The sequence below is a fragment of the Giraffa tippelskirchi genome, chromosome 5, assembly GCF_054371585.1.
Source record: "Giraffa tippelskirchi isolate mGirTip1 chromosome 5, T2T-mGirTip1v1.2.pri, whole genome shotgun sequence".
Taxonomy (NCBI): domain Eukaryota; kingdom Metazoa; phylum Chordata; class Mammalia; order Artiodactyla; family Giraffidae; genus Giraffa; species Giraffa tippelskirchi.
This window is the reverse complement of record NC_137279.1, coordinates 73,284,228-73,306,372: the sequence shown is the minus strand read 5'-3', so window position 1 is coordinate 73,306,372 and position 22,145 is coordinate 73,284,228. Positions and strand designations below refer to the sequence as shown.

The 22,145-nt window shown below is 38.7% G+C and overlaps 1 protein-coding gene across 1 annotated transcript in view; it reads left to right on the top strand.

The window, feature by feature from the left end:
- Nucleotides 1-21,926, top strand: part of LOC145504370 (C4b-binding protein alpha chain-like) — a 43,620-nt gene extending 21,694 nt beyond the window's left edge. The window contains exons 7-9 of the mRNA XM_081484957.1: nucleotides 3,528-3,725; nucleotides 7,859-8,041; nucleotides 21,464-21,926. Of these exons, the coding sequence (XP_081341083.1) occupies nucleotides 3,528-3,725; nucleotides 7,859-8,041; nucleotides 21,464-21,681 (599 nt within the window). The 3' untranslated portion in view covers nucleotides 21,682-21,926. The remainder of the gene's footprint in view (nucleotides 1-3,527; nucleotides 3,726-7,858; nucleotides 8,042-21,463) is intronic.
- Nucleotides 21,927-22,145: the final 219 nt, after the last annotated feature.

Below are 22,145 nucleotides of genomic sequence, written 5' to 3'. Positions count from 1 at the left end.
AAGAGTCATTTTACATTAAATTAGTACTTTCTCTAGTTTTCTCATGTCAGGAGGGAGGTTTTTTTCTTTTTTCTTTTTTCCTTTTCCTGCTAGTAATCTCTTTGTGTTATCTGAGGATTTTCTATACATATATATCATACAGTTTTGACCCCAGTGACATCACAGACATGGCAGATTTATTTATTCCTTACAAAAGTATTCTAGGAAACAATAGTAAATTGTCTCATTCTAACAAAATAAGCATATTCTGAGAATTTTTGAAAGACGAGGAAAATTCCTTCAAGATATTCCATTTAAAAATTTGCGCAGAGATACTCTGTAGGCTAATGTTGGCCTTGATACCTTGAAGTTGTAAATACATACAGATCAATCATAAGATTATTGATACTTATTGCTAAGGATTATTAAGCATGTTGTATCAAGCATTGTTCTAAGTGCGTGACATCAATTAATTCATTTAGTATTTACCATGATCCTAAGAGGTAGATATTACTTTTTTAAAAATCACATTTTAATGATGTGATAACAGAGTGATTAAGTAACTAGCACAAGCTCACATAGTTGTTTGGTGATGGAAGTCACTGCCATATTGTGATTTATTCATTCTCTTCTGCCGTCATGAGAAGTTAGGTGATGATTTATACATGTAGTGACAAAATTTGATAAACATACAATATGACAGACCTGTACCTGTTTTTCAATCCCTATGTACCTTTGGCAACATATCCAGTAGGGAATAAAGAATACAATATCATGTGGAACAAGGTTTAAGCTCAAATCAGAAGTTCCTGGTGACAGTGTTATAATATCTGGGGAACACTACAACTCCTATTGTAATTCCATTTTAGGCAAGGAGAACCAGGGGAACATTTGGTTTATTTAGCAGCAAATTTTTGCTGTGTATCCTCAATGATCTCTGATATTTCCCATGCTGAAGTACTTTGACATGGAAGGAGAACTAAGCTCCTGGAGGTTGAGCCAGTAACCTAGATATTGCCTCTTTTGGTACCATGTTGTATTACCTCGATAACATCCTCTGGATTGCTGTGTGCATTGTCAGTGTCAGTCAGTTCAGTCGCTCAGTCATGTCTGACTCTTTATGACCCCATGGACTGCAGCATGGGGTCCACGTCCATCACCAACTCTTAAAACTTGCGCAAACTCATGTCCATCCAGTCGGTGATGCTATCCAACCATCTCATCCTCTGTTGTCTGCTTCTTCTCCTGCCTTCAATCTTTCCCAGCATCAGGATCTTTTCAAATGAGTCAGCTCTTCACATCAGGTGGCCAAAGTATTAGAGTTTCAGCTTTAGCATCAGTCCTTCCAATGAATATTCAGGACTGATTTCTTGTTGTATCTCCTTGCAGTCCAAGGGACTCTCAAGAGTCTTCTCCAACACTGCAGATCAAAAGCATCAATTCTTTGGTGCTCAGCTTTCTTTATAGTCCAACTCTCACATGCATACATGACTACTGGAAAAACTATAGATTTGACTAGACGGACCTTTGTTGACAAAGTAATGTCTCTGGTTTGTAATATGCTGTCTAGTTTGGTCATAGGTTTTCTTCCAACGAGCAGGTGTCTTTTAATTTCATGGCTGCACTCACCATCTGCAGTGATTTTGGAGCCCAGGAAAATAAAGTTTCTCACTGTTTCCATTGTTTCCCCATCTATCTGCCATGAAGTGATGGGACCAGATGCCATGACCTTATTTTTTGAATGTTGAGTTTTAAGCCAACTTTTTCACTCTCCTCTTTCACTTTCATCAAGAGGTTCAAGAGAACTAAACTTTGCTTTCTGCCATAGGGGTGGTGTCATCTGCATATCTGAGATTATTGCTATTTCTCCCATCAATCTTGATTCCAGCTTGTGCTTCATCCAGCCTGGCATTTTGCATGATGTACTCTGCATATAAGTTAAATAAGCAGGGTGACAATATACAGACTTGACAAACTTCTTTCCCAGTTTGGAACCTGTCTGTTGTTCCATGTCCCCTTCTAACCATTGCTTCTTGACCTGCATACAGATTTCTCAGGAGGCAGGTAAAGTGGTCTGATATTCCCATCTCTTTAAGAATTTTCCTCAGTTTCCTGTGATCGATACAAGCAAAAACTTTGGCATAGTCAATAAAGCAGAAGTAGATGTGTTTCTGGAACTCCCTTGCTTTTTTCAATGATCCACTGGATGTTGGGCTATTTGATCTCTGGCTTCTCTGTTTTTTCTAAATCCAGCTTGACTACCTGGAAGTTCATGGTTCATGTACTGTTGAAGCCTGGCTTGGAGAATTTTGAGCATTACTTTGCTAGCATGTGAGATGAGTGCAATTGTACGATAGTTTGAGCATTCTTTGGAATTGCCTTTCTTTGTGATTGAGGCTTCCCTGATATCTCAGTTGGTAAAGAATCCGCCTGTAATGCAGGAGACACCGGTTTGATTCCTGGGTCACAAAGATCTGCTGGAGAAGGGATCAGATACCCACTCCAGTATTCTTGGGCCTCCCTCGTGGCTCAGCTGGTAAAGAATCTGCCTACAGTGGGGTAGACCTAGGTTATATCCCTGGGTTGGGAAGATCCGCTGGAGAAGGGAAAGGCTACCACTCCAGTATTCTGGGCTAGAGAATTCCATGGACTAGTCCATGAAGTCCCAAAGAGTCAGACCTGACTGAGTGATTTTCACTTCACTTTCACTTTCTTTGGGATTGGAATGAAAACTGACCTTTTCCAGTCCTGTAGCCACTGCTGAGTTTTCCAAATTTGCTGGCATATTGAGAGCAGCACTTTCACAGCATCATCTTTTCGGATTTGAAATAGCTCAACTGGAATTCCATCACCTCCTCTAGCTTTGTTTGCAGTGATGCTTCCTAAGGCCCACTTGACTTCACATTCCATGATGTCTGCCTCTAGGTGAGTGATCACACCATCGTGATTATCTGGGTCATGAAGATCTTTTTTGAATAGTTCTTCTGTGTATTCTCGCCACCTATTCTTAATATCTTCTCCTTCTGTTAGGTCCATACCATTTCTGTCCTTTATTGAGCCCATCTTTGCATGAAATGTTCCCTTGGTATCTCTAATGTTCTTGAAGGGATCTCTAGTCTTTCCCATTCTATTGTGTTCCTCTATTTATTTGCATTGATCACTGACGAAGGCTTTCTTATCACTCCTTGATATTCTTGGAACTCTATATTCAAATGGGCATATCTTTCCTTTCCTCCTTTGCCTTTCACTTCTCTTCTTTTCTCAGCTGTTTGTAAGACCTCCCCAGACAACCATTTTGCCCTTTGCATTACTTTTCCTTGGGGATGGTCTTGAGTGTGCATTGACTGCTTGGCAATAGTCTCTCAGAGGTTAATCCTGCCATGTCTCTTCCTGGAATTCCTATTTAGCCTTTGCCATCTGTTTCTTCCTCAATTAATATGAGTATACTTGTTCTGGCAGCAGGGGGACAGGGTGTGCCCAGCTCATTGGGTCAGACTACCAATCCCCAATACAGCTTTCTTTCATCTTTGTGCTTCTCTCGTTCTCAGATAGTTGTATTGGGTTACCAGACATTCCCCATGCTGTCTGGGATGGAAGAGACAGCAAGCTAAGCAATCAAGAAGTATTTGAAGTTGGGACTGAGTTGAAATATCAATGCAAGTTTGGATACAGACCTATTCCAGATGAGCCTCTGACTTTGACTTGTCAGGAAAATTTCACGTGGACACCATCCAAAGGGTGTGAATGTAAGTAAACTTTGTTTTATGTACTCCTATCTGTGGTATCTTCTTTTCCATTGAAAATGTTGAGCATGTGCTCAGATTTTGTACTTTACTGGTTACCATTGATTTCTTAAAATGCATGCTTTGAAATACTTCTAGAGTTAATTTATTGGATCTTTGCAAATTAGTAGAGAAGCTATTTTAAAGGTCATCCTGAAGACTGGGAGAGCTGAAAAATCATATCTTTCATACTCCGCTCCTTCAAATTCAGCATCAAATGAAAAATCAACTTGGGTATCAAATATGGGTATCAAATATGGGTATCACCTTTATAACTGGTAACCCTGTAGGGCAGCTGTCATTTATATGGTAATCCAGATTGTTTAGATCTCTAACAACTCCAGTATAAAACCTCAGTGGTCAGTTCTGCAGTCAAAATGAACAAGGAATCAAAAATTTTTGAACTGGAAACAATATATCTTACTTTTCATTAAAGCCTTTTGGCTTGTCTGGTCCCTTGTTGGGGCTTCCCAGATGGTGCTAGAGATAAAGAATCCATCTGCCAGTGGAAGAGACATAAGAGATGTGGGTTCAATCACAGGGTGGGGAGGATCCCCTGGAGGAGGGCATGAAAACCCACTTCAGTATTCTTTGCCTGGAGAATCCCATGGATAGAGGAGCCTGGTGGATCTCATAGGGTGTGTCCATAGGGTCACAAAGGCACACAACTGAAACCACTTAGCACACACACACACAGGCAGAGTACCTTGTTTCTGCCTAGTGAAAAAGAGATAAAAAATATAGTATTCTGCTTCTTCTGAAGCAACTGAAAATATCGATGGACACCACACTAATGATGTCGGCGGGCCTACAGGATGAAAATAAAATTATACCAACATTTGTAGATCAATAGTAAAAGGCAAGCAGAGAAAGCATGTTCACCTTCTTCTCTGGAAAAACCAAAAGGGATGTTATGTCAATATCAGTAATGACTCGGCTTCCTGGTCTAATACACATCTTTTATAGCAGTTAAAAACACAGTGTCATTTACTGTTTTGATTCAGTACAATGCTAATGCAAGAGAGCATTGCTGTTGTTCAGTCACTAAGTCATGTGTGACTCTTTGGGACCCCATAGACTGTAGCTTGTCAGGCTTCCCTGTTCTTCACTATGTCCCTGAGTCTACTCAAACTCATGTCCATTGAGTCGGTGATGCCATCCAACCATCTCATCCTCTGTCATCCCCTTCTCCCCTTGACCTCAATCTTTCTCAGCACCAGAGTCTTTTCCAATGAGTTGGCTTTTCCCATCAGGTGGCCGAAGTATTGGAACTTCAGCATCAGTCCTTCCAGTGAATATTCAGGGTTGATTTCCTTTAGGATTGACTTGTTGGATCTCCTTGCTGTCCAAGGGACTCTCAAGAGTCTTCTTCTAGCCTGCAAGAGCTGGAATTGACAGGACCTGAGGCTGCAAAGTTAGCAGGACTAGGTTATGAAGGACCTTGTGTATGACTCTCAGGAGTTCAGTATGAAGATGAAGGGCAGACACTGAAAGTCTTTAGCCAGGGGAGTAAATGTGCTGCATTGTAGAAAGAGAAGTCTGGCTGTAGGTGGGCAACAATTTGAAGTGGGACAGACCTTAACCCATAGACTTCTGCTGCAGCTATCTGGCCAAGTAGCAGGCTGGTTTCAGCTGAGGCAATGGCGATGGGCCTGAATAGAAGTTGAGAAAAAGGAATTAAAGTGGCAGGACTGACAGGACTTGATGACTGACAGCTGTGGGGTAGTGGTGGAGGTGAGGTTCATCCTGTGCTTGTGATCTCTGATGTCCTGGCTGCCTCTACATCACAACCATCATGTCAGTACTATTGACCACTGACCCACCACCACAAGCATAGCATCCAGGAGCATAGGCCATTAGAAGAGTAAGATTTGGGGTCTTTGGAATTTGGACTTTAGGCTTTAGATATTGCTAAGGGTTTTTTTTTTTTTTTGAGATATAATTGACTTATAATACTAATTTCAGGTTTACATCAGTGATTTGATATTTGTGTAAATACAGTGAAATGATCATAATAACTTTAGTGAACATCTACCACCAAACAAATTTACAAAATAATTTTTCTTATGATGAGGCGTTTTAAGTTCATTTTCTGTCAGGATACATTTAATAGAAGGCTTCCTGTGTGCTGTTTTCAGTCTTGCATGAATTCTATGTTCCTTAACAGCACCCGAATAAAGGTGCCAGAGAGCTGGCAAGCTGGCTTTCGGAGATAATAGAAATTCATGTATCTCATTCGTATGGAAATTCCATATGGTGAACAGCAGCCATTTACAAGTCTCCTCCTTTCTGATATGTAAAGTGACAAGCCCCTCTCTAGAAGATAATTCTAACCTCTGGCTTTCTAGATGACTTGTTAGACTTTTGATCCCCATCTCTGCTAAAAAGGGCTATCTGGTAAGAGAGTATATATATGCCCACAATATGTTGAATAAATGCCTTTGTTCCACCAGAGCAATGGTCACCGTCTCTTTCCTCATTTTCCTCATTCTCTCTCTCTCTCTCACTCTCTCCCTCTCGCTCTCTCCCTCTCTCCGTTTCAGGCTGTTTCCATGGAGCACAGGTGTCTACCGTGTCTACTTATTTGCCCGGGCTTTCATGACCTCTTCGAGAGGGCGCCCTGAGCCTGCGTAGACGGTGCTAGCTCTTTGTCCTAGAGTTATATTGGCATACTGTGTAAACCAGGGAATATCAGCCTCTTTTCTTCCTTCTTTTCTTATCGGTTGACTCTGTACCCCCAAGTTCCAGTCCATTAAAGGACCACAACAATTCTCCAAGCAACTTTCAAACATATATTACAGAGTTATTAACTTCAGGCACCATGCTGTACACTACATCCCCACGATTTATTTATAACTGGAAGTTTGTACCTTTTGACCCACTTCATTCTTTTTGTCCACTCTGCATCCGACCTCTGGCAACCACCAATCTATTATATGGAACTAAGAAATTGTTTTTAAAATTTTTTTCCACATTGAATAACATGTTGGGACCTCATTTCACTGAGGAACTAGGAACTAAAAGGATATCATCCATCCTTAGTTGCTAAGTTGTTTCCAACCCTTTGTGACCCCTTGGTCCATAGCCTGCCAGACTCCTCTGTCCATGGGGTTTCCCAAACAAGAATACTGGAGTGGGTTTTTATTTCCTTCTCCAGGGGATCTTCCAGACCCCGGGGTTGAATCCATGTCTCCTTCATTGGCAGGTGGTTTCTTTACCACTGAGCCTGGCCACCTGCCAATGAAGGAGACATGGATTCAACCCCGGGGTCTGGAAGATCCCTTGGAGAAGGAAATAACAACCCACTCACTGAGGAAACCAGAATTGAAAGAGACACGTGTACCCCAATGTTCATCGCATCACTGTTTACAATAGCCAGGACATGGAAGCAACCTAGATGTCCATTGGCAGACAAATAGATAAGAAAGCTGTGGTACATATACACGATGGAATATTACTCAGCTATTAAAAAGAATGCATTTGAATCAGTTCTAATGAGGTGGATGAAACTGGAGCCTATTATACAGAGAGAAGTAAGTCAGAAAGAAAAATACCAATACAGTATGTTAACACATATATATGGAATTTAGACAGATGGTAATGATGATCCTATACGCGAGACAGTGAAAGAGACACAGATATAAAGAACAGACTTTTGGACTCTGTGGGAGAAGGTGAGGGTGGGATGATTTGAGAGAATAGCATTGAAACATGTATATTATCATATGTGAAACAGATCGCCAGTCCAGGTTTGATGCATGAGACAGGGTGCTCAGGGCTGGTGCACTGGAATGACCCAGAGGGATGGGATGAGGAGGGAGGTGGGAGGGAGGGTCAGGATGGGGACACATGTACACCCATGGCTGATTCATGTCAATGTATGACAAAACCACCACAATATTGTAAAGTAATTAGCCTCCAATTTAAATTAATTAATTAATTAAAAAAAAGGATATACATAAAACTTTAAAAAGTTTTCTTTGTATGTACTTGATGTAGGCTTGTATCAGGTCTCCCTGAGACCCAAATCAATAGTAGTCACATCATTATGACCATTTCTCTTTTATGACTCAGATATTCTTTATATGCTTCTTTAGATATTGTCTGTCGTCCACCTCAAGTTCCAAATGGAAACATTCTCTCTGGATTTGGACCCATCTATAAGTACAAAGACTCAGTTCTATTTAGCTGCAAGAAAGGTTATATCCTCAATGGCAACAATTTAATCCATTGTGGTGCTGATGACAAATGGCATCCTTCTCCTCCTACTTGTGAACTTAGTGAGTATGCACCGAAGGGATTTTCATAATTGGCATCTAAAATTATCCAGGAATATCAGTGTAGCCTGCTCACAGGCACAAGCCAAGTTAAAACCCAAGAGTAATTTTAAATTAAATTAGTACTTTTTTTCTAATTTTCTCATGTCAGGAGAAGGGTTTAATTTATTATTTTTTTCCTGCTAGTAATTTCTTTATGTTATCTGTCCGAGGATTTTGTGTATCTTTAACATGATTTTGACATGAGTGATATGATAGATATTGCAGATTTATTAATTCCTTACAAAAGTATTTCAGTAGACACCAGTGAAGTGTCTCATCCTCACAAAATAAACATATTCTGAGAATTTTTTGAAAGATGGAAGTAAAATTCCTTTAAGATTTTACTTTTTAAAGTTTGCACAGAGATGCTTTATGGGCTGATGTTGGCCTTGATACCTTGAAGTTGTAAATACATACAGATAGGTCATCATATGAATGATACTTATTGTTAACATTCACAAAGCACTTTCTGTATATCAAGTACTGCTCTAAATATATAACTTTCAATTAATTCAATTACTTAATATATACTGCATATTCAGTCTCTGGGTCAGGAAAATCGCTGGAGAAGGAAATGGTAACCCACTCCAGTATTTTCACTTGAAAAGTCCCAAGGACAGTGGAGCCTGTTGGGTACAGTCCAAAGGATTGCAGAGTCAGACATGACTGATTGACTAAATACACACATATGATCCTAAGAGGTAGTTACTACTTTTTTAAAATTCCATTTTAATGTTGGGAAAAGAAACAAGTAAGTAACCAGCACAAACTCAGTTAGTTAGGGGTGGAAGCCACTCCTACCTTGTGGTTTATTCAATCCCTTCTGCCATCACAAGAAATTAGGTGACATTTTACATATGTAGTGAAAAAATTTGATAAATATGCATATTGACAGACATGTGCTGTTGTTGTTGCTCCACTGCTAAGTCATGTCCGACTCTTTGCAACCCCATGGACTGCAGCATGCCAGGCTCCTCTGTCCTCTACTATCTCTGAGAATTTGCTCAAATTCAGTCAGTGATGTTATCTAACCGTCTCATCCTCTGCCACCCAATTCTCCTTTTGCCTTCAGTGTTTCCCAGCATCAAGGTCTTTTCTAATGAACCAGCTCTTAACACCAGGTGGCCAAAGTATTGGAGCTTCAGCTGCAGCCACAGTCCTTCCAATGAATATTCAGGGTTGATTTCATTTAGTATTGATTCATTCGGTCTCCTTGCAGACCAAGGGACTCTTGAGTCTTCTCTAGCACCACAATTCAAAAGCATCAAATTTCGAATAAATGGAGCAAACAGTTTTCTCTATGGACTAACTCTCACATCCATATATGACTACTGGAAAAAACATATCTTTGACTATATGGACCTTTGTTGGCAAAGTGATGTCTCTGCTTTTTAATATGCTGTCTTGGTTTGTCATAGCTTTTCTTCCAAGCAGCAGGCGTCTTTTAATTTCATGGCTGCAGTTCCTGACCACAGTGATTTTGGAGCCCAAAAAAATAAAGTCTGTCACTGTTTCCATTGTTTCCCCATCTATTTGCCCATGAAGTGATGGGACCAAATGCTGTGATCTTAGTTATTTGAATGTTGAGTTTAAAGTCAGATTTTTCACTCTCTTCTTTCATCTTCATCAAGAGGCTCTTTAGTTCCTCTTCACTTTCTGCCATTAGAGTGGTATCATCTGCGTATCTGAGGTTGTTTTGATTCCAGCTTGTGATTCATTCAGCCTGATAGTTCGTATTATGTACTCTGCATGTAAGTTAAATAAGCAGGATGACAATATACATACAGCCTTGTCATTCTCCTTTCCCAATTTTCAGCCATTCCATTGTTCCATGTCTGGTTGTAACTATTGCTTCTTGACCCACATACAGGATTCTCAGGAGACAGGTAAGGTGGTTTGATATTCCCATCTCTTTAAGAATTTTCCACAGATTGTTGTGACCAACACAGTCAAAGGCTTTCATATAGACTATGAAGCAGAAGTAGATGTTTTTCTGGAACTCCCTTGCTTTCTCTATGATCTACTGAATGCTGGCAATTTGATCTCTGGTTCCTCTTGCCTTTTCAAAACCCAGCCTGTACATCTGGAAGTTTTCAGTTCACATACTTCTGAAGCCTAGCTTGAAGTATTTTGAGCATAACCTTGCTAGCACATGAAATGAACACAGTTATTTGGTAGTTTGAACATTCTTTGGCACTGCCCTTCTTTGGGATTAGAATGAAAACTGACCTTTTCCAGTCCTATAGCCACTGCTGAATTTTTCAAATTTGCTGGCATGTTGAGTGCAGCACTTTAACAGCCTCGTCTTTTAGAATGTTAAATAGCTCAGTTGGAATTCCATCACATGCACCAGCCTTGTTCATAGTGATGCTTCCTAAGGCCCATTTGACTTCACACTCCAGTATATCTGGCTCTAGATGAGTGGCCATAGCATCGTGGTTATCAGGGTTGTTAAGACCACTTTTGTATCATTCTTCTGTGTATTTTTGCCATCTCCTCTTAATCTCTTTTGCTTCTGTTAGGTCCATACCATTCTTCTCCTTTATCATGCCCATCCTTGCATATGTTCCCTTGATAACTCCAATTTTCTTGACAAGATCTCTTGTCTTTCCCATCCTATTGTTTTCCTTGATTTCTTTGCATTGTTCATTTCAGAAGGCTTTCTTATCTCTCCTTGCTATTCTCTGAAACTCTGCATTCAGTTGGGTATATCTTTCCCTTTCTCCCTTGAGTTTTACTTCACTTCTTTCCTCAGCTATTTGTAAGGCCTCCTCAGACAACCACTTTGCTTTTATGCATTTATTTTTCTTTGGGATAGTTTTGGTCACAGCCTCCTGTACAGTGTTATGAACCTCTGTCTGTAGTTTTTTTTGGCATTCTTTCTACCAGATCTAACCCCTTGGATCTATTCATTACCTCTACTGTATAATCATAAGGGATTTGATTTAGGTCATACCTGAATGACTTAGTGATTTCCCCTACTTTCTTCAATTTAAGCCTGAATTTTACAACAAGGAGCTCATTCTCTGAACCACAGTCAGCTCCACGTCTTGTTTTTACTGTCTGTATAGAGTTTCTCCAACTTTGGCTGCAAAGAATATAATCAATCTGATTTCGGTATTGACCATAAGGTGATGTCCATGTGCAGAGTCTTCTTTTGGGTTGTTGGAAAAGCTGTTTGCTATGACCAGTGTGTTCTCTTAACAAAACTCTGTTAGCCTTTTCCCTGCTTCATTTTGTACCCCAAGGCCAAACTCATCTGTTATTCCAGGTATCTCTGGACTTCCTCCTTTTGCATTCTATGAAGAAAAGAACGTCGTTTTTTTGATGTTGTTCTAGAAAGTGTTGTAGGTCTTCACAGAACCAGTCAGCTTCAGCTTCTTCAGCATTAGTGGTTGGGGCATAGATTTGGATTGCTGTGAGACTGAATGGTTTGCCTTGGATACAAACTGAGATCATTCTGTTGCTTTTGAGATTGCACCCAAGTATTGCATTTCATATTCTTTTGTTTGACTACGAGGGCTACTCCATTTCTTCTGAAAGATTCTTGTCCACAGTAGTTGATAGAATAGTCATCTGAATTAAGGGCTTCCCTTGTGGCTCAGCTGGTAAAGAATCTGCCTTCAATGCCGGAGACCTGGGTCCTATCCCTGGGTTTGGAAGACCTCCTGGAGAAGGGAAAGGCTACTCACGCCAGTATTCTGGCCTGGAGAGCTTCATGGACTGTATAGTCCATGGGGTTGCAAATAGTCAGACACAACTGAGTGACTTTCACTTTCTGAATTAATTTCGCCCATTGCCGTCCATTTTAGTCCACTGATTCCTCAGATATCGATGTCACTCTTGCCATCCCCTGTTTGACCACGTCCAGTTTACCTTGATTCATGGACCTAACGTTCCAGGTTCCTATGCAGTAGATCCTTTATGGCATTGGACTTTACTTTCATCACCAGACACATCCACAACGGAGCGTCGTTTCTGCCTTGGCCCAGCTACTTCATTCTTTCTAGAGCTATTAGTAATTGCCCTTCACTCTTCCCTAGTAACATACTGAAAAGCTTTCGCCCTAGAGGGTTTATCTTCTGGCGTCATATCTTTTTGCTTTTTCATACTGTTCCTGGAGTTCTTATGACAAGAATACTGGAGTGGATTGTCACTTCCTTCTCCAGTAGTCCACTTTTTGACAGAACTCTTCACTAGATGCCCGTTTTGGGTGGCCCTGCATGGCATGGCTTATTTCACTGAGTTAGGCAAGTTTTTTCACCAGGAGAACGAGGCTGTGTTCTGTGAAGGGGCTACGTGACAGACATGTATCCTCTTTTCAATCCATGTGTGCCTTTGGCATCATATTCAGTAGGAGAAAAAAGCAAAATCCAAGAGTTACGTGGGGGCAAAGTTCAAGCTCAAATCATGAAGTTCCTGGTGCCAGTGTTATAGTATCTGCGGGACACTCCAACTTCTATTGTAATTCCTCTTTAGGTAAGCTCTGGGCCTCCTTATCTGATCTAGGGAACTTAGTCTCAGGAGTTAGGTCCTGCCATAGAAGGAAGGAAGCCTTGACCAGAAATGTAGAGACTTTTTCACAGATGAGACACACCCACCGTCTCTTCCTCCACCTCCTTTTCCTTTGGGAAAAGTGAGCAAGGAGGTGAGGGATGGGTGGATGCTCTTCTGCCTTAGATAGGAATGTTGGGAAATGAGGAAAATTACTCCATTCAGACTACAATAATTCTGTCATTTTGTAAGTGACATCATGGAGGCCCAGACTACATGGATTCCATACAGTTAGATTTTAATATATAATGTAGAGACAAACAATGAGCAGTCCTGGTTTCGATCAACCTATTGAGAAATGAATATTCAAAGTCAAGAATTAACTAAATACATTTGAAAAGAATGATATTCATAATATGACTATGATTCTATTGGGAAAAATAGGGCATATTTTATTAATAAAAAGACAAAATTAAAAAGCATATTTAAAGAAGAATAGGAGGGTGAATAAATAGCATCCTTGGAGGAATCTACCCTAATGAACAGAAAAAACAGCTAATATATTAGTTTCTCCTACATAAATAGATGCTCACAGATGCTTAAAAATCTACTTGTTTTCTAAGTTAGGTTTAAAGTTTCAGTGTCTGCTATGTTAAAAACAAAAAACTTTTTACCATCATAAATCACAAATCATAAACCATAAAATGAGAAGTTGTATATCCAAGTTGTCACAAATGTGCTTTATCCATATATTGGTAATTGATGATCAGTTCAGTTCAGTCCAGTCACTCAGTCGTGTCCGACTCTTTGCGACCCCATGAATTGCAGCACGCCAGGCCTCTCTGTCCATCACCAACTCCCAGAGTCTACACAAACCCATGTCCATCGAGTCAGTGATGCCATCCAACCATCTCATCCTCTGTCGTCCCCTTCTCCTCCTGCCCCCAATCCTACCCAGCATTAGGGTCTTTTCCAATGAGTCAACTCTTTGCATGAGGTGGCCAAAGTGTTGGAGTTTCAGCTTCAACATCAGTCCTTCCAATGAACACCCAGGACTGATCTCCTTTAGGATGGACTGATTGGATCTCCTTGCAGTCCAAGGGACTCTCAAGAGTCTTCTCCAACAACACAGTTCAAAAGCATCAATTCTGCAGCGCTCAGCTTTCTTCACCGTCCAACTCTCACATCCATACATGACCACTGGAAAAACCATAGCCTTGACTAGACGGACTTTTGTTGGCAAAGTAATGTCTCTGCTTTTAAATGTGCTATCTAGGTTGGCCATAACCTTCCTTCCAAGGAGTAAGCGTCTTTTAATTTCATGGCTGCAATCACCATCTGCAGTGATTTTGGAGCCCCCCAAAATAAAGTCTGACACTGTTTCCACTGTTTCCCCATCTATTTGCCATGAAGTGATGGGACCAGATGCCATGATGTTAGTTTTCTGAATGTTGAGCTTTAAGCCAACTTTTTCACTCTCCTGTTTCACTTTCATCAAGAGGCTCTTTAGTTCTTCTTCACTTTCTGCCATTTATGGGTAAATTATAACCTAATATAAATGTCAGGTATTACTATGACATTTTAAGGCTTATTTTGAAAAACTAAGAAGTTTGACAGATACAGATAATTCTACATTTATTTGCAATTAGAGAGCTATAGTATTTTATTCTAAATTATTTAAAAAGAAATCTAGTGTGAAAAAGCATTATCTGAGAGAAAATTTCTACAGCTTTAAAAAGTATATTTATTTGATGCATATTAATATATGTACATTTGTGTCTGTGTGTGTATGTATAACTGAATGACTATATTATACACCTGAAACTAATATAACATTGTAAATCAAATACATTTCAATTAAAATAAAATAAATATATATTTATTTACATTTCCCTTATGTCAGCTTTTTAGAACATTTCAAATTAGGTATTTTTTTTTAAAGCTTTATTTTTTTATTGACATGCAGTAAAATACATACATGTAGAGTATGTAATTCTATCAATTTGACATATGTGTGCACTTTTGAAATTATCAGTACAATCAAGATAATGAATATATCAATCTGTCTGAAAAGTTTTCTCATGCTTCTTTGTAATTTCTCCCTCAAGCCCTTCCCTCACTGTCCCCAGAAAACCACTGCTCTGCTTTTATAGATTGGTTCACATTTTCTAGAATTTTATACAGATGAAATAATGTGCTTTTTTGTAAGGCTCTTTTCATCCAGCACAATTATTTTCAAATTGATAGATGTGATTATGTACATCAATAATTTATTCCTTTTTATTGCTGAATAGTATTCTATGGTATAAATATCCCAGAGATGTTCAGCTATTTCCCGACTGAAGGACACGGCAAGGGAAAAATTTTCTACTTATTTACACATTTACCATTTCTGGTGCTCTTCATCCTTTGTGTTGATACAGATTTCCATCTGGTATCATCTTCCCTTTGCTTGAATTACTTCCACCAATATTTCCTATAATTTAGACATGCTGGTAATGAATTCTTTAAGGTTTAAACATTTGAAAAAAATTTAGTTTGCCTTTATGTTTGGAAGATATTTTTTCTGAATAGAGAATTCTAGATTTTTTTTTTCTTTTGCCACTTTAGAAATATTGCTTCTATTGTCTTCTTTTAAAAATACCTATTTATTTGGCTGCATCGGGTCTTAGCTGCAGCAAGTGGGACCTTCACTGTGGCACATGGGGTCTTTTCGTTGCGGTGGCCAGGCTTCTCTCCTGATAGTGCATGTGGGCTCCAAAGAGTGCAGGCTCAGGAGTTGTGCGGTGTGTGTGGGGAGCTTACTTGCCCCACTGCACGTGGGATATTAGTCCACCAAACAGGGATTGAATCTGAGTCCTCTGCATCAAAAGGCAGATTCTTAACCACTGGACCACTGGGGAAGTCCCTATTGTCTTTGATTTATTTCTTTTTAACTTTTGTTGGAGTATCATTGGTTTATAGCATTATATGTTTGATATATGCAATAGTTTATTTCAACTTTGGCATATACTACAGCATGCTCACCACCAGAATTCGAGTTTACATTCATCACCATGTAGTTGATCTCTTTCCCAGTTTTGCCCTCCCCCTGCCTCTTTTCCTCTGGTAGCCACTACTCTGTTCTCTGCATCCACATGTTTGTTTTGTTTCGTTCATATAGTTTGTTTGGTTTTTATATTTCACATATAAGTGAAACCATACAATACTTTTTTCCAACAAGCCTTGTTCTTTGCTCCTCTGTATTTAGGGTGTCTTTTTTCTTTAGAAAGATTAAAAATTTTTTTTTATCTTTGATTTTAGGAAATTTGATTATGATATGTTGCACCTTCATTAAGTTTTCTTTTTGTTTCTTGTCACTGGTGTTCGTTGAGTTTATTTAATCTATGGGTTAATAATTTTAACAAAACTTGATAAACTATAACCATTATTTACTCAAATACTTTTCACCTCTCTTCCCTTCTTTCTTTCAGGGTCTCTGTTTATGCATATACAAAATCACCTGAAATTGCTTCACAATTCATTGTAGTTCTGATTCTTTTTTTTCCCAGTCTTTTGATCTCTTGGTATTTCATTTTTGATAATTGCTATTTGTTCAAATTTCTTAATCTTTTCTTTTGGAGTGTCTGTAATGTAAATCTGACTAAATTTTTTCTTTTTTTACTTTCAAACATTCATTGGTTAAGTGAGACCTCTCAACTACAAGTTTTTATTTCTAAAAGTTTAAGTTGGGTCTTTTAAAATATTTTTAATGTCTCCACTTAACATGCTCAATCTCTGATCTATATAAATATATGAAATATAGTTATAATAACCATTTTAGTGTCTTTATTTTCTAATTATACCACATGTGTCATTTTAGGGTTTGTTTATATTGATTGAATTTTCTCTTCATTATGTTTTATATTTTCTTTGCCTCTTTGTATTTGTAGTGGTTTTAAAGTTGAATGTGAAACATTTTGAATGTGATGTTTTGGTGCTGGATATTTTTGCATTTGTTGAAAATATCCTTGAGTTTAGTCTGGGATGCAGTGAAATTATTTGGAAGCTGATTATCTGAGGCTTGCTTTTTAGCTTTGTCTGGAGGAATCAGAGAAGCCCCCTGCAGAGACAATATTATTCTGATTATTTTATCAATTCCCCACAAAATATGAGGCTTTCCAGTCTATCTGGTGGTAAAATGAGCTATATTCAGGCTTGAGTGAATATAGATACTGTTCTCTCTGTTCTTTGGGGTTCTTTATTGGTTATTTGCTTACATGCAGCTGAAACTTAACATGTAGCTGAAAACTTGAAGGGGATCTTCTGAAGATCTGCAATGCTCTGTCTCTGATCAGACATTTTCTCTTTGTCACTCTGCCCTGTGAACACTGACCTCTCTGGACTCCCATTTCTGTTTCCTTAACCCCTTAACAACCTTCAGGGAGAGGTGGAGTTTCTGCCTTGGTTCTCCCCTCTCTGTGCTGAAGCCTGAAAACTCTCCAGACTGTGACCGTCAAAGAGCTTTTCTCATTTGCTTCCTCACTACTAGGGACCAATGTCTTGTTATTGCCTGATACTTAACGTCAAAAAACATTATTTCACTTATTTTATCTTTTCCCCCTTTGCCCTTTTTAAATTGTGTCAGGCTGAGAGTGAATCCTATCCTTGTTATTCCATCTTGATCAGAAGCAGACATCCAAATAAAGGTTCTAAAGTATTCTTTCTCTTCAATTTTACAACAAAAGAAGAAAAAATCCTGACTAAGCAATGAGTAAATTTCATCCTGTGTATTACCTCTAAAGCTGATATAAAACTCTGAAAATATTTATTTCTTCATTCTTTACAATAGAGTGAGAGAGGTATATATGAGTCAATAAAGCTTTGCCAAGAGGTATATGTTAATAGACAGTTCCAATCATTCTGGATGTGGTAACCCCAAGGAAGATCACAAAAAGATGAATTAAGAATTGATTATTTTTCATGAAAAAATATTGAAAATTAAAATCCTATACAGGCTTCCTTTAGCACCTAAGTTTTACAACATTTTTGTCGAAGACTAACACACAGAAGAGAGCGCAGTGAACACACCTATGTAACCACTATGAGAGGTGTCCCCATGGCTTTAGCCGGCCATCAGTCACACTTTCCTATCCATGTTCTGTGGACTTATAACATATACTTTGGAACTTTGTATAAACAGAATGATTTGATGTTTTGTATATTCCTTCTTTTGATCACATTATGTTTGTGATATTCATATTCTGGATTGAAGCTCTGGTATGTTTCTTTTTATACCTGTTTATTACTCCCTTGTAACATATATATATATATATATAATTGAGTTATTCACTCTCTTCTTAATGGGCATTTGGGTTGTTTCCTGTTTAGAGTTATCAAAAATAATGCTGCTTTTAGTATTCTTGTATGTCTTTGGGTGCACAGGTGTGTGCCGGATAAACATCCAAGAGCCAAACTGCTATGACATAAGTATAAATGTTCATAAATAGTAGATAATGTCAAAGTTTAAAAAATAGTAGTCTATATGATCTCAGTCCTTGAAATTTATTGATACTTCTTTCATTGCAAAGCATGAAGTAATTTTTTTGCAAATGTTTAACATGTACTTGAAAAGAAGTGTACCCCAGCTGAGATGGTAATCAGAAGTGGACCAAGGGACATCATATGGGTGCAGAAGTATTTATAGCACTCCAATCCATTTATGCCACATTTACTTGTATTCTATCACTGACTAAAGAACCGTCTGGCTGCAGTCTCTCAAAAATCACTCTAAGGGAGGGTTAGTGGCATGTTACCTCTGATCTTGAGGCTATAGTTGATATAAATCATCTTCCTTTGCTACCACCCATTCTACATTTTTCTTACCTTTAGCTAGCACTTGAGTTGGCTCAGGTTGCCTACTAGATGGAATAATGAACTTTTATATCTGAGGAATGAGACTTTTTGATGTTTATGGGTTGTTACATGTGCTAGTTATTTTATTTTTAGAAAACAGAGCATTCCCCAATCCCTTTCACTTAGTTTTAACCTTAGGAAGAAATTATGCTTCAACATAGGCCTTCCTCTGGCATGCCCATGTCTCTAAATTTATTGAAATTTTTCATATAAAATTGTGAAACTGCAAACAATTCACTTCCAGTGTTTTTACCCAAACATTTCTTTTCCTTGTTTCAACAGGTAAGTTACTAAGTTGTAAAATATAGTAATCACACTCTTACGGTGGTATTGTAGTTATGAGAAAGTTAGGGCTTGTTTGGAAATCCTGCGTTTATTCAGAGTGTTTATAATTTTTCACAGTTGAATATTTTCTTTTTTCAGCCTGATGTCTATTGAAAACAATTCTAGTTTAATATGACTGTCTATGAATAATTTATACTTTCATGCCAAGTGGGAGAATTCCCTCAGCCTACATTGCTTATATTCACACACGTTTTCTTCCAGCTTCTCAGCTTGAAAGCAGTAGATATTTTGAGCCATGGCAAGTTATCCTGAGAAGAGGATATGAATGGGACGATTGACATCTCCTATAAGTCACCTGGGTTTAGGAGAGTCCTGTTAATCTGAAACTATGAACTCACACTCTTCCCTCTCTCTCACCATCCCACTGTGCAGCTCACCTCCCAGAAGTGCCTATGGACAGACACTACAGGGAGATATTTTATATATACATTTTATTTTTTATTAGACTTAAAAGCTGAAGATTTTGCATTGCTTTTTAAGTTTTCTTCTTATGTCCAGTTAAATGTCTCTATCCCTCAAATTCTCATCCATCCTCTAAAACCTAGTTTTCAGTTCTATTTTCAAGATAATTTCAGAGAGTTGTACAGTGTTCACTGATCTCCCACATCTTTTATCATTTCACAATTTCTTCATTTTGAGATAATTTCAGACTTAAAAAAATTGCAAAACCAGCACAGAATATTTTCACATGCTCTTCATTCAGATTTCTCCAATATTAACATCTAACATAACCACAATTAGATAATCAAAATAAGGAAATCAACATTGAAATAATACTACATACTTTATTTAAAGTTTTCGTTTTGTTCCACTAATGCTCTTGATTTGTTGTAAGATTAAGCATTCCATTTAGGTTTCTTTCTTTTTTTTTTTTTTTTTTGTAACTGTAGTTTTTTATTTTTTTTTAAAGCTTTATCATTTTATAGGAGTTTTAGGTTTCCAACAAAGTTAAGAGGAATATACCGAGGTCTCCTCTCAGAAGTTTCTCACATGCATACCTGCCTCTACACATGCACCTCCCCATTATCAACCTCTCACTAGCCAGAACTAACAAGAGATTTTAACACCTTCTCATCCTAAAGCTACATATGAATGTAATGAAGTATATGTTCTGACTGGAGAGACTAAAATCTTCTGCAAGTCTTTATGCTAGTCACCTTCACCTTTTCAATGACGAGGAGCTGAAAGGGAAGCTGGTTCCTTCAGCTTCACCCACAGTCCACTGATAAGAAGACAGAATTAGAAAGTAGTGAGAGCAGTGTTTCTTGTTGATCAAAGGTAGCACATACATTTTGTCTTTTATTTAGCTAGCTTGAAAATTTAAGTCACACACATGGTAAACTTTAAAAAGTCTATGGCAGGTACATTGCAAATAAACTTTACTCTCCTGTCTTGCGAAAACACAGCTCACGGTTTTTCAGAAGCACCTACTAGGTATCTTGCCAGAGTATCTAGAGTGTCTACATATATTCCAGAGTATCTAGAGATTCTTTTACCTGAGAATATCTTTGTGTCTCCACTAAAGTTTTCATGACAATCTCATGAGTTAATTCCAACTATTCAGGAAAGAGGAATTTCATGTGTTAATTCCCAAATTATGTTGTTCAGTCACTAAGTTGTGTCTGACTTAGTGACTCTTTGTGACCCTGTGAACTGAAGACCCCAGAATCTGCCTGCAATGCAGGAGACATAGGAGATGGGAGTTCAACCCTGGGTCAGGAAGATTCCCTGGAGTAGGAAATGGAAACCCACTCCAGTATTCTTGCCTGGGAAATCCCACAGACCGAGGAACCTGGCAGGCTATAATCCATGAGATCGCAAAGGGTTGGCCATGACTGAGTGACTGAGCACGAACTGCAGCACTCCAGGCTTCCCTGTCCTTCAGCATCTCCCAGAGTCTGCTCAAACTCATGGCCGTCGAGTCAGTGATGCCATCCAACCATCTCATCCTCTGCCTCCCGTTTCTCTGTTTGCCTTCAATCTTTCCCATCATCAGGGTCTTTTCCAATGATTTGGCTCTTCCCAAATCATAAAGAGTTAGAAATCTTCACAGACCATCATAATGGCTACCATTTTCCCATGACTTTCCATTTTCAATGACGTGGTGGTGCTCCTGGTTGGTCAATTTGTAGTAACAAGATGAGTCAAGAATGGGCTTGCCTTCATGTCCATGGTATTTTTGTGATTTTGCTAACAATTTCATTTAACACAGGAAGATTATGAGACACAAACAATGAAAAGGGCGTACCTAAGACCATATGTAGATCAAGGCTGGGGGGGGGGAGAGTGTAGCAACTAAGAGCAAAATTTCTGCTGTCTAAAAGTGATGTGACACAGAGGAAATTATTTTACAGTTTCTTTGTAGTATCTGATCAGAGCTGTAGTGGGAGTTAAATGAGATAAGCCATATGTAAAGGATTTAGCACATGACTGACAAAAGGACTTGCTCAACAAATGTTAATTATTACTACTATAACTTGTATTGTTGCTATTATAATACTGTATTATGAAAATGAAAGATAATATAGAACAACTTGCAAGACCTGAGTATAACTTATGAACAGAATTTCTCATCATTCTCATTGTTAAATGCTGTTACATTGCCTTTTATTGAGAAACAGTGTGCTCAAAAATATGTTTCCCTTGCAGTTACGTGTTTGAAACCAGAGGTAGAAAATGGAAAGCTGTTCGTGGATAAGGAGAAGTATGTTGCATCTGAGAATGTCACCGTCCAGTGTAACTCTGGGTTTAGTTTGGTCGGTCCCCAGAGTATCACTTGCTCAGAGAATACAACCTGGCACCCAATTGTGCCCAAATGTCACTGGGTAAATTGCACAATTGTATGTCCTTGTCCTTTGAAACCTTAAAAATTGTGCCTCCCCCAAAGCACTTATCCTAGCCAGCACAGATGAGGTCTGACTTTATTAGGATGTATAAACAACTCACCAAAATTACCACCACTTTCCACCTTGAAGCACTGTGGTGAGCTGGCAGAGGAAACTTTCCCTGCTCTGTGGCTGGAGCAAAGACCGCTAGATTTGGTGGATTCCCATAGTCCCAGGTATCCTTACTCTTGGCTCTACATTTTATATAATAAATGCTTGCTCCATTCCTTGTTGGTCATTAGAATTATTCCTCCGTTGTCCTTTCAGGGGTGCTCTAGGTCTCCTTTGCATCTCTGCATCTTTTCTGATTCACCTGTGCTTGGCTGCTGCTCAGAACAGGTTTGGGCTTGGCCTAAATGATCACGTTTGCTAGGATGCAATCTTTCTTTATATCCTACTCATCCATCCATCCACTGGACAGGCTTGTTGCAGGAAGGGGGACCCCT